This window comes from Dictyostelium discoideum (genome assembly GCF_000004695.1).
Source record: "Dictyostelium discoideum AX4 chromosome 3 chromosome, whole genome shotgun sequence".
NCBI lineage: Eukaryota > Evosea > Eumycetozoa > Dictyosteliales > Dictyosteliaceae > Dictyostelium > Dictyostelium discoideum.
The window spans coordinates 5,074,253-5,087,934 of record NC_007089.4 but is presented as its reverse complement, the minus strand read 5'-3'; the positions used below and the strand labels follow the sequence as shown (position 1 = coordinate 5,087,934).

Sequence of the window (13,682 nt, the reverse complement as noted above, 5' to 3'; positions counted from 1 at the left end):
AATAATCAGACAATAGTTATAAATAGTATTAATAATTTTAATATTAAATTACTGACATTGGCAATATTTTCCCACCCAAAAAAAAAAGAAAAAAAAAAAAAAAAAAAGAAAAAAAAAAAAACAAAAGAAAAAAAAAAAAATTAATAAATAAACGAAGATATAATAAAAGATTTTTATCTCTTTTTTTTTTTTTTGTTTAAAATTTTATTATAATTTGATATTTATAATAATTAATTATTTATAAAAATTATTAAAAATAAAATTGAAATAAAAATTAAAGAACTTGATAATGAAATACCAATGTTTCTTTGAGGATCTTCCCCATAATTTCCATAACCAGAGTGGGAATATGTTGGAATATCATTGATATGTTCACTACTACTACTACTACTTTTATAAGTGTAATGATTACCTTCACTACTACCACCACTTGTATTTGGTGCATTTTCTGTTGGTGATGGTGTTTCCGGTGTATTTTTTTCGTCCCAAGTACAATTTACCAAATAGTTGAAAAATGCTTTATACCAACTTTCATCATCGGCTAAATAATTATCCATTCTAAAAGAAGTTCTTTCTGTATCACTACATAAAAACTCACCATGGATCATTGTATAACAATTTTCACCTTCATAAAATATTAACTTTTCACTATCATATGAAAGACCACCAAAAAGTCTACCACAAAATAAGGTACATTTATCAATTGGAACTTCTCTATTACACTCCGGAAAGCCATCTGTATTTTCAAAAATAAACGTATTATATTTTGATTTAACATGATTCAAAATTAATAAAATATTAATTATTATTACAAATATAAAGTATAATATCTTCATTTTTTTTTTTTTTTTTTTTTTAACAATAAAATTAATAAATAAATAAATAAATAAATAAATAAATAAATAAATAAATAAAATAATTTGATTTTTTTGGGTATTTATAGTAACTTTAAGAAGTATATATAAAAAATTCTATTTTTAAATATTGATTTTAATAAAAAAAAAAATAGGTTAAATAATTTTTACTATTTTTAGAAAAAATGAAAATTCATAATTTTCAAATGTGGTTAAAAATACTATTTCATATTAAGGTTTATAAAATTAAATTTTTAAAAAAAAAAAAAAAAAAAAAAGGAAAAAAAGGAAAAGAAAAAAAAAAAGGAAAAGAAAAAAAAAAACGAAAAGAAAATGGAAAGATTATTTATTTAATTAAAAAAAAAAAAAAAAAAAAACAAAGTAAATAATATGTCATCGTTTATGGCTGGAATGAGAACTCCATTTCAGGAGGAACATTTTGATTACCAATGGACTAAATACCTTATTATTTATAATTATTATTATTAAAAACAATTTGACACCTTAATATTTTAATTTTCATTTTATTTTTCATTTTTTTTTTAAACAAATAAAATTTTAGATTTTATTATTTATCACACATTTTTTTATAATTTTTTTTTAAAATAAAATAAAATTTTAATTAAAATATTAAATAAAAATATAAAAATATAAAAATTAAATATTGGTTTCCAATCAAATATTAAAAATTTTTATTATTCAAAAAAAAAGAATTTTATCTCTTTTTTTTATGTGATATTATATTATTTTTAAAAAAGAATGATTTGAGATTTTAAAATTTTTTATTTATATATATCAATACATAGGTGATTAATCGTTAAGTATTATTATTTTTTTATTTATTAATATAAATATTATTTAATAATATATATATATTTTTTTTTTTTTTTTTTTATTATTTATTATTATTATTATTTATTATTTATTATTATTTATTATTTATTATTATTTATTATTTATTATTTTTTTATTATTTATTACTATTTATTTTTTTTTTAAAAAAAAACTTATAATTTCATTGATTCAACTAATTCAGTACAAATATCTTTATATTTCCAAGTATCGCCACTTAATCTTTTTAATTGAATACCAGTTAAATCAAGGTTACAAATTTTAACGATTTCGATTTGAAATTTAACAGAGTTATCTTCATCAAAACATAAGAAAAGGTAAGGACCTTTCTTTTTAGTGAATAAACCACTTTCTTCGAGAGATCTTTTCAATTCGATAATTGTTTTCTCTGGTGATTTAGTAGTGGTAGTTGAAGATTTAAATATACCTTTCGAAGTTCTTGGACTTGCCATATGTTGATTCTTTTCAACCAATGATTGTTGATCACCATTTAACATACGTGAATCTAAACTCATTCTTCTCGTTTTTGGTGCTTCAATAACTGGTTGTTGATCAATTGTTGGTAATGTTTGATTAAATTGTGATCTCATTACATTACCACTACCACCAATAATTGGTTGTTGTTGAATTTGTTCATTCATTTTATACAAATTATTAATTGGCATTTCATTTGGTTCATCTTCCATAAATGTTGAAACTGCAATTGAATTTCTTCTTAAATTTGTATTTGGTTTATTATTATCTTCTTTGTGTTGTTCTTGTTGTTGTTGTTGTTGTTGTTGTAGTTGTTGCTGTTGAATTGAATAACTTTCAATTTCAACATCATCATGTGGGAATGATATATCGGATTGTATTTGTGATTGATATTGTTGTTGTAGTTGTAGTTGTTGTTGGTGTAGTTGTTGTTGATATTGTTGTTGTTGTTGATAAGTTTCAAAATCATAATTATGATCAGAATTTGGTACACCAGGTGCAGAATAACTTGAAAATAAACCTTGAGCTTTTAAAGAATTTTCAATATCTTTATTTGGATCAGAAGATCTTCTTGTAAGTGAAGATGATTTATTATTATCAGAATTTTCAATATCATTATCCAATTGTTCTATATGATTATCCAACTCATCTAAACTAATTTCTTTTATTGAACCTTGAGAAGGAGAATTATTATTTGATTCTCTATTTGATGAAGAAGTGGAAGAGGAATTAGTTTTAGAAGGTGGTGAATTTTGTTGTTGTTGATTATTATTATTATTAGAAGATAAATCATTTGAATCTTCTGGAATTGAAGCTAAAGAATTTGTTGAAGGATTTCTTTTATCAGAGAAAGATTTCTTTCTTTTTGAGAGTAATTCTAATTTTGATTTTAAATTTTCAACTTCTTTAGAAGCATATCTATCCAATAGTAAATGATAAACATTTACAATACCACAATTTTCATTCTTTAATATTATATCACGAGTTTCTTTTGTATTTGGAAAACCAAGTGAAATTAAATGAGCGAAAATGTCTTCCTTAATCTCATGAACCGCATCTCTTGGTGGTAAATGAGATTTTGGAATCTCTTGATAATCAATATTGGTCCATGGATGATTTTTAAGTTCTTGAATCGTTGCTCTATCTTTTGGATTTGGTACAATCATTCTTCGTAGAATGTGAACTGCCTCTGCCGATAAATGGGTGGGATCTTCGTAATTACCATGCACTGAATTGAACGAGATCTCTGCCTGCGAGTCGCCCTCCCATGGCAAGTTGCCACAGAGCACGGCGTACATGATAACGCCTAAGCTCCAAATGTCAACGGGTGGTCCTAAATATTTCTCTGCTTTCAATATCTCTGGTGCTGCATACAATGGTGAGCCACAAAATGACTCCAATAGCTTACCAGGTTGAATATTATTACTCAATCCGAAATCCGAGATTTTAATATCACCATTTGAGTCTAATAATAAATTCTCGGGTTTTAAATCCCTATGAACTATTAAATTTGCATGACAATACTCTATGGCCGATATCATTTGTCTAAAAAATTTTCTTGCTTCTTTCTCTTTAATATATTCACGTGCAACTATATAATCAAATAATTCACCACCTGATACATATTCAACTATTAAATAAGTTGTACCTTCTTCTTCTCTTTTATCAACAACATCTAATAATTTCACTATATTTGGATGATCTAATAATTTCATAATATCAATTTCTCTAAAACATGTTTCTTTTTGTTTTCCTGATAATTTATTATTTTTTATAAATTTAATTGCAACCTAAAAATTATTTTATAATAATAAAATAAATTAATTTTTTTTTTTTTTTTTTTTTTTTTTTTTTTTTTTTTTTTTATAAATTTATTTATTTACATTTTCTTTTGTACAAATATTTGTACCTAATTTAACTTTACCAAATGTACCATTACCTAAAGTTTTGCCAACTTCATAAGAACCAACATGCATTATCCTATTTTTTTTCTTTTTTGGGATTATATCACCACCATTATTAAATTGATGATGATTATTTAAAAATGATGGAGAAGTTGATACATCTCCATGTGATGATGATTTATTACTTTCCATTATTATTTACTTTATTTTAAAATAAAATTAAATTAATTAATATGTTGGTTTTTTTTTTTTTAAAATGTTTGGAAAAAAGAAAAAATAAAATTAAAAGTTTAAACTAATAAAGATAAAAAAAAAAAAGAAATAAAAATAATAATTATAAAAATAAAAAAAAAAGGAAAAAAAAAAAAAAAAAACTCTAAAGCAAAAATACTAATATTGTTAATAATAATATTATTAATATTAATAATAAAAATAATAATTATAAAAATACAGCCAATTATTTTTTTTTTAATAAATTGGATATGTGAAGTTTTTTTTTTTTTTTTTTATTTTAATATTTTTTTATAATTTTATTTAATTCTTCTATAAATAAATAAATAAATAAATAAATAAATAAATAAATAAATAAATAAATAAAATTTTTAATTTAGGCAAAGATAAAAGATATAAAAATAATTTTTTTAAAAAAAAAAAAAAAATAAAAAAAAATAAACCAATAATATCACTTTGCAAAATTTCCAAAAAAAAATAAATTATTGTTATAATTATATAATTATTTTTTTCTTTTATTTTTATCACTAAATTGATTTGCCTAATAAGTTGTGATTTAAAATTAACAAAAATAATAATAAATTAAAATTAAAATTATATAATTTTAAAAGATGTTTTTAGTTTTTACAAAAAAAAAAAATAAAAAAAAAATAATAAATAAATGAATAAATGAATAAAGTGTTTAATGAAAGAAACAAAAAAAAAAAAAAACACATCACATTAATACGTTTTTTATATTTATTAAAGTGTGTCGAATAATATCTAAATAATATAAATGGTAAAATGTGTGTTTTTTGTGGTTGTGGGGGTTTTGAGTGTCTTTATGAACGAGAAAGAAAGAAATATCTATTATTAATCAAATTTTCATTTTTTTTAAAACAAACAAACATAAACAAACAAATAAAAACAAAAAAATAGAAACAGTTTTTTTTCTTTTTTCAAAAATATTGTTATTTGGGAAATATACCTTTTTTTTTTTCTTTAGTTCTTTTTTTTTTTTTTTTTTTTATTATTTGTTTATTTATTTAATTATTTAATTATTTTTAATTTTAATAACCACCATTTGGATCATTTACTTGGTTTGGTGGTTTTTTTTTTGAATTTAAATTTTAAACAATTTAATGGCTACAATTATATTAATATTATAAAAATATTTTTATAATCATAAATGAGCTAAAAATTAAAAAATTAAAAAAAAAATAATAAAAGTTGAATAAAAAAAAAAAAAAAAAAAAAAAAAAAAATTAAAAAGATTATACTTGTTATCACAGTAATTGATTTAAAATATCTTTTTTATTTTTATTAATAATATTATTATTAATTATTTTTATTTTTATTATTATTATTATTTAATAAAACGAAAAGAATAATCAAAAATGAACCTTAAAAATTGGAATTATTCACTTTGAATTTATTTTTTTTTTTTTTTTTTTTTATATTTTTTTTTCTTTTTTTTTTTTTTTTGTTTAATTTTTTTATTTTTTTTATTTTAAACAGAGTTTGACAAAATATTTTTATTTTTAGTGTATACACAAAAAAAAAAAAAAAAAAACGAAAGTAAGGAGCTTTTTATTTTTAAATTTTATAATTAATATAAAAAGCAAAGGAATTGTGAATAAAAAAAAAAAAAAAAAAAAATGACTAAAAAAAAAAAAAATGACTAAAAAAAAAAACCCTAATTAATTTTTTAAAAAAGGGTTTTTTTTTTTTTTTTTATATTAAAAAATACATTTTTCAATAAATAAATAGCTTTAATTGACATTGTTTTTTTTCGATGAATTTTAAATCGAATAATATTCTTATGATTGGTGATAGTGATTTTAAAAAATATAAAAAAAAAATAAAAATAATAAATAAAATAATAATAAACCCATTAATACTTTTAAAGGCTATATTTTTTATTTTTTTACTTTTTTTTTTTTTTTTTTTTTTTGGGGTTTGGATATTTTAAAATTACAAAAATATATTAACATTAAAAGTTTAATGTAAAAATAAATTATTATTTTTTTATAAATATAGATATTTATTACACACTCCCTACGCAGTCTTTTATAAACCCATATAAAATTTATATAAAAAAAAAATATTATAATTCTTTCCTAAATTCATTAACTTTTTTTAAATTAAAAAAAAAAAACATTTTATAATTAATATTATTATTTTTGTTATTGTTTTTTTTTTTTTTTTTTTTTATTTTATTTTTTTATTATTTTTATTATTTTTATTATTTTTTTTTTTTTTTTTTTTTTTTATGTCAAACAGTTCTAGTGGTGGGTGTAAATTCGAATTTACCAAAAATATGGAACTAACAGTAAAATATTTACAACTATTGTAATAATATGTATATGTGTGGTAGTGGTGAAAATAATATGTAGGATTTTTTTTTTCTTTTTTAAAATATAGATTATCTAAAATTAAAAATAAAAATAATAATAATAATAATAACAACAACAACAACAACAACAACAACAACAACAACAACAATAAATAATAAATAACAATAATAATAAAAATAATAATAATAAATTGTTTTTATGCTAAAAAAATACATTATCTAAATATTTTTTATTTTTACCCACAATTTTTTTTTTGGAATTAGTGATAAAGTATTTTTAAAAAAAAAAAATCAACTTTTTCTTTTAATAGATTATATCTTAATTATTTTTTTTTTCCTTCTTTTTTTTTATTGTTATTATTTACTTTATTATTTTTATTCTTTTTTTAATTTGGTATATCTTTTTTTCTGTTTATATATATAAATATTATTATCATTTCATAGAAGGAAAACAAAACAAAAACAAAAAAAAAAAAAAAAAAAAAAAAAAAAAAAGAATTTGTCCGCGGACATCCTTTGAAATCCAAATAAGGAATTAATCTAAAAATTAAAAAAAAAAAAAAATTTTAAAAAAAAGAAAATAAATAAAAAATAAAATAAAATTTAAAATAAAAAAATAAAAAAATTTTAAAAAAAAATTTTAAAAAAAAAATAAACGAAAACGTTTTAGTTTAATTTTGGAATGAAAATATGATAAAACTTGAATTAGAATAATTGTTGTTTCTTCTAATAATATATGATCAAAAAGGTAATTATTAAATTTAATTACCTTATTAAATTTTTTTATTGTTTTTCTTTATTGTTTTTTTTTCATTCTCTTTGGAGAATTCATTGGAATTATTGAAATTAAAAAAAAAAGAAAAAAAAAAAAAAAAGAAAAAAAAAAAAAAAAAATATTTTATTTTAATTTTTTTTTTTTTGCTTTTTATAAAAACCACACACAAAAAAATATCTATTTTTTTTTTTTTTTGTATTTTTTTTTTCAGTGACTGTATTAGTGTTTACTATTAATTTTTAAAGTATTGTACACTTTAAAAAAAGCTAATACAAATTACATAATTTTATAAACAAAAAATATATATATATATTTATAAAAAAAAACATACACATACAATTATATAAACAAAAAAAAAAAAAAAAAACAAATGGATACCAGTGGATTTTTAGATTTAGATATAAATTCAGGTACAACAACACCAAATATAAGAAATAGTGTCACAACATCAAATGATATAATGTCATCAATATTTGATACAATACCAACTAAAGAAAAGAAAGTTGATGCAGCAGTAGAATCTATTTTTGGTACAGAGGCCGCAAATAGTCCTTTAATTTCATCATCAATACCTCCAATACCAATTGAAGCATCAACTTCTACTCAACAACAACAACAACAACAACAACAACAAGAAGAAATTATACCATCTCAACCAATAAGTGTAACTAAAGAAAATACAGTTACAACTACTACAACAACCACTGCAACTACTGCAGTACCAACTACAACTACTACACCAACATCCACATTGATCAATAGTGAACCAATTGTAGTAAATCCATTAGAAGTTAACATTAATACAAAAGTAGATGATAGTGACAGTGACCAAGATGAACAAATTAAAAAAGAAAATGTAGTTCATGAAATATTCACACCAATTGTATCAATAATAAATAATAATAATAATAATAATAATAATGAAATTGATAATAATAATAATGGTAATAGTAATGAAAATACAACAACAACAACAACAAATAAAGATATGAATAATAGTTTTTCAATGGGAGTAACAACTGCATCAAAAGATGAACATATTATATCCACAACAACAGTTGGTACAATTGAGCAAGAGATTCATGAAAAACAAGAAGAACCTTTAATTTCACCACTACAATCTGAATTCAATAAAATCTTCTTTTCAACCATTCCATTAGAAAAAAAACCTTTAGAAATTTTAAAAATGAATGCATTCACTGGTGCTTTAAAATATTCACCATTGAGAGGTATTGCTTGGAAGGTATATAACTTAATTCATTAATTATTTGTTGTTTTTTTTTTTTTTTTTTTTTTACTCATTAACAATTTTTTTTTTTTTTTTTTTAAAAACTTTAGTTATTTTTAGGTGGATTAGATATTAATAGAGTTGATAAATGGGAAAGAGATATTACTCAACAAAGAAAAAGATATGAAAAATTAAAAGAAGAACATTGTTTTGACCCAAGAAATTCAAATTCAACATATGATCCATTATCTCAAAATGACGATGTATGTTTTATATATATATAAAAATATCTTTTTTTTTTTTTTTTTTTTTTTTTTACTAATTTTGTTTTTTGTTTTTTTTTTTTTCAAAAAAATAAAAGTCACCATGGAATAAATTCTTTAAAAATTTAGATACACAAAAAATTATTAAAATTGATTTAGAGAGAACTCATCCAGATAATGATTTCTTTTCAAATCCAGTTATTAGGGAAATGATGGCAACCATTTTATTTGTTTATTCAAAAACCAATGGTATCATCTCTTATAGACAAGGTATGCATGAATTATTGGCACCAATCATTTATTTATACAATCAAGAGTATAGTAGCTATAAGAAATTGGATGAAAATTCATCTTCAACTTTAGTTGATTTCATTTATAATATTAAATATTTAGAACATGATACTTTTGCTATCTTTGAAAGGTTAATGAAATTTACTTCAGATTGGTATGCTCCTGCACCAACTCAACAAACTAATAATTCAAATAATTCAAATAATACAAATAATAATAATACAACAACTTCTCCATCATCATCATCATCATCATCATCATCATCAACAACAACAGCAGCTGCAACAACAGTATCATCATCAACATCAACATCATCATCATCATCAACAATAACATCATCTTCATCATCAACAGTTTCACCACCACCACCTTCGTCATCATCATCACCATCACCACCACCACCACCACCATTAGGTAGTAATTCACCAACAGTAGCATCTTCATCATCAAGTAGTGTACAGGATAATGAAGAAGAGGAATTATCATCAAAATGTAATGATGTTGTTTTAAAATGTAAATATATTCACTCAATTTTATTAAAACAAAAAGATTTTGAACTTTATCAACACTTGGATTCCTTAGATATTGAACCACAAATTTATTTACTACGTTGGATTCGTTTATTATTTGGTAGAGAATTTCATTTTGATGATGTTTTAAATATTTGGGATGCTCTTTTTGCTTATGGTGAAAATTTAATTTTAATTGATTATTTTTGTATTTCAATGTTAACTTATATTAGAGAACATTGTAAGTAATATTATTATTATTATTATTATTATTATTATTATTATTATTAAAAAATCATTATATATATATATAACTAACGTTAATTGACTTTATATATAAAATTTTAAAAGTATTAAAAAGTGATAGTATTTATGCATTAAAAAGAATTTATAAATATCCACCAGTTGAAGATGTTTATATGTTAATTAAAAAAGCATTGGAAATTAAGGATTCTAATTGTTCAATTGCAGGTATGGTAAAAACTGCTCAACCACCAACAACTTTATCATCAAGTGGTTCAAGACAAATTCCAAATAATAATAATAATAATAATAATAATAATAATAATAATAATAATAATAATAATAATAATAATAATAGCAATAATAATATTAATAATAACAATAATAATAGTAATAATAATATTACTACACCTTCAACACAAGCAAATACATTACCATTCCCAGAGACTTCAACATTTGAATCAACAACCTCATCATTCCAACCATATTCTTCACAATTATCATCAGCAAATACAACACCAATTGATCCATTAAGTAATAAAACAACTCCATTAATTTCCTCAACTTCAAATGTTAGTAATACTCCAAATATAACATCAACATCAACATTATTATCATCATCATCATCATCATCATCATCAACAACTACACCATTACAAAGTCATACACCAATTTTAACTCATAATAATAATAATAGTCATTTTTCACCATCACCATCATCTTCATCATCATCATTAAATAATAGTTCACATGTTTCAATACCAGTGAAATCGAATGTTAAAGATATTTTTGCAAATAGTAAAGAATCTGATTTATTTAGTTTATTCTCAACTGCAACTACACCAATCAACAACAATACATCATCATTATCTATTTCCAATCCAACTATATCAATTGGCCAAGCTAGAACTCTTAATAAACATAAATCAATGACATTACCATCATCACCATTAATCTCTCAAGATAGTGAAGCACTAAAACAATTAAAAAATACTCAAATCGAATTTGGTAATCAATTAAAAGAGGTTTTACCATTCCTTGAAAAAGGTAAAAACTTTTTACTTGGTAATGAAGATGAACTTTCAAAATCTGAAATTGATGATTTTATAAAAGCTCTTGAAAAAGTAAAACAAATTCAAGAAATTTTAAGTAATAATAATATTAACAATAATAATGAAAATAAATTATAAATAAAGAAAACTAAAATTAATTGAAAAAAAATAAAATAAAATAAAAAATAAAATAAAAATAATAATAAAAAAAATAATAATATTAAAATTGGAAACAAATTAATTTTATATTTTTTTTTTTTATGTTTAAAATTTTTTTTAAATAATTTTTTTTAATATTCTTGTTCTTCTACTTGTTCATCATCTAAGTCTTCAGCTAAACTTTCATAATCTTTTTCCAAGGCAAGTAGATCATCTCTTGCTTCAGCAAATTCACCTTCTTCCATACCTTCACCAACATACCAATGAACAAATGCTCTCTTTTCAAACATTAATGAAAATTTTCTATTTAATCTATTAAAGATTTGTGAAATTGAAGTTGTATTTGAAAGTAAACAAACAGCTTTCTCAATATTTGCCATATCACCACCTGGAACCACTGTTGGTATTGATGAATTAATACCACATTTAAAACCTGTACCTTTTGACCAACTTGTAACTATTAAAAATAAAATAATATTAAATTAATATTAAAATAAATTTTTATAATTAATAAATAATAATATAAATATAAATAATAATATAAATATAAATATAGAGTTTTTTTTTAAAAATTTTAAAAATAAATACAATTAACAGTTTTTGATTTTTGAGTTTTAATATCAGCAACAGCAGTTTGAGCTTCATTTGGTGTCATATTACCACGATATAAAAGACAACAAGACATATATTTACCAGAACTTGGATCACATTTAGCCAAAAGGTTATCATTACTGAATACAGAGTTTGTAATTGCACTAACTGTAACTTGTTCATGATTTGCATTCTCTATTGAAATTAATGGTGCATATGATGCTAAAAGGAAATGAATACGTGGGAATGGAACTAAATTGGTTTGAAATTCATTAATATCAACATTTAATTGACCTGGAAAACGAAGTGATGATGTTAATGAACTTATAACTTGTGCTATCATTCTATTAAGATTTGCATATGATGGACGTTCAATATGTAATTTTTTTTTACAAACATCATAAATTGCTTCATTATCTAACACTGTAATAAAAAAAAAAAAAAAAAAAAAAAAAAAAATTTAAAAAATTAATAAAATAATAATAAAATAGAGATATTTAATTATACTTACTAAATGTAACATCACAATGTTCTAATAAAGAATGAGTTGAAAGTACACAATTATATGGTTCAACTACAGCTGTTGAAACTTGTGGTGATGGATAAATACAAAAATCAATTTTTGATTTTTTACCATATTCTGAAGCTAATTTTTGCAATAATAATGAACCAAATCCTGAACCTGAACCTCCACCAACACTATGGAATAAGAAAAATCCTTGTAATCCGTCACATTCATCTGTTAATTCTCTAATTCTTTGTAATGATAAATCTAAAAGTTCTTTACCAACTGTATAATGTCCTCTTGCATAATTCTTTATATTTTTTTTTATTTTTTTATTTTTTTTTTAATTAAAATATTAGTAAATAAATAAATAAATAAATAAATTTATAAGTATGGTTTTTGTGATTTTTTTTTTTTGTGATTTTTTTTTTTTTTTAATTTTTTTTTTACATTTGCAGCATCTTCTTTTCCATTAATTAATTGATTTGGATGAAATAATTCCCTATAATCACCACTTCTAATTTCATCAATAACTGTTGGTTCTAAATCAATAAATAAAGAACGTGGTACAACTTTATCTTTAGTTGATGATTCTCTAAAAAATGTTTCATATTTTACATCATTACCTCTTTTATAATCTTTTTTAAATGTACCATCTTTATCTATTCCATGTTCCAAACAATATAGTTCCCAACATGAATTACCAACTATAAAAAAAATTATAAAAAAAAAAAAAAAAATGAAAAAAAAAAAAAAAAATTAAAATATTATTATTAATAAAATAAATAAATAATAATATTTTTAATAAAATAAATAAATAATAAGAATAATATTTTTAATAAATACCTTGGATACCAGCTTGACCTATATGAATAGAAATAATTTCACGCATTATATTTTTATATTTTTAATGTGTGGAATAAATGTTTTTACTTTTTTTTTTTTAAAAAAATAATTAAAAATGAACATCAGCGCCAATTTTTTTTTTTTTTTTTTTTTTTTTTTTTTTTTTTTTGTTATTTAATTTTTTTACCACACAACAATTACACACGAAATAGAAAAAAAAAATAAAATTAAAATAAAATAAAATCTTTTTTTTTTTTTTTTTTTTTTTAATTTTTTTTTTTTTTTTTTTATTTTTCATTTATTTTTAGAAATTCCAAATTAAGGGATATGTAAAAAGAAAAATCAATATTTTCATATTTTATCTTTATCAATCCACCCACATCATCAAATTTATAAAAGTAATAATAATAATAATAATAATAATAATAATAATAATAATAATAATAATAATAATAATAATAATAATAATAATAATAATAATAATAATAATAATAATATTAATACAAATTTTTTATTATTAATTTTTTTTTTTTTATTTTTTTTAGTTTATTTTTAAAAAGTTAAAAGTTT

At 20.2% G+C, this 13,682-nt stretch overlaps 5 protein-coding genes across 5 annotated transcripts; 1 reads left to right on the top strand and 4 right to left on the bottom strand.

Moving 5' to 3' along the window:
- Positions 1-230: 230 nt before the first annotated feature.
- On the bottom strand, positions 231-836 carry DDB_G0281897 (hypothetical protein; the record flags this gene model as incomplete). Its single annotated transcript, XM_635395.1, has 1 exon — positions 231-836. The coding sequence occupies one exon, from the start codon at positions 834-836 to the stop codon at positions 231-233; it is 606 nt and encodes a 201-aa protein (XP_640487.1).
- Positions 837-1,861: 1,025 nt separating this feature from the next.
- Positions 1,862-4,276, bottom strand: mrkC (CAMKL family protein kinase; the record flags this gene model as incomplete). The annotated part of the gene is made up of 2 exons (XM_635394.1): positions 1,862-3,970; positions 4,064-4,276. 2 exons carry the CDS (start codon positions 4,274-4,276, stop codon positions 1,862-1,864), a joined length of 2,322 nt encoding a protein of 773 aa, XP_640486.1.
- A 2,327-nt stretch (positions 4,277-6,603) lies between these two features.
- On the bottom strand, positions 6,604-6,866 carry DDB_G0281893 (hypothetical protein; the record flags this gene model as incomplete). The annotated part of the gene is made up of 2 exons (XM_635393.1): positions 6,604-6,723; positions 6,762-6,866. 2 exons carry the CDS (start codon positions 6,864-6,866, stop codon positions 6,604-6,606), a joined length of 225 nt encoding a protein of 74 aa, XP_640485.1.
- Positions 6,867-7,795: 929 nt separating this feature from the next.
- On the top strand, positions 7,796-11,149 carry DDB_G0281891 (RabGAP/TBC domain-containing protein; the record flags this gene model as incomplete). Its single annotated transcript, XM_635392.1, has 4 exons — positions 7,796-8,668; positions 8,764-8,916; positions 9,015-9,957; positions 10,068-11,149. The coding sequence occupies 4 exons, from the start codon at positions 7,796-7,798 to the stop codon at positions 11,147-11,149; spliced, it is 3,051 nt and encodes a 1,016-aa protein (XP_640484.1).
- A 152-nt stretch (positions 11,150-11,301) lies between these two features.
- Positions 11,302-13,158, bottom strand: DDB_G0281889 (hypothetical protein; the record flags this gene model as incomplete). The annotated part of the gene is made up of 5 exons (XM_635391.1): positions 11,302-11,627; positions 11,759-12,184; positions 12,273-12,576; positions 12,717-12,973; positions 13,113-13,158. The coding sequence occupies 5 exons, from the start codon at positions 13,156-13,158 to the stop codon at positions 11,302-11,304; spliced, it is 1,359 nt and encodes a 452-aa protein (XP_640483.1).
- Positions 13,159-13,682: the final 524 nt, after the last annotated feature.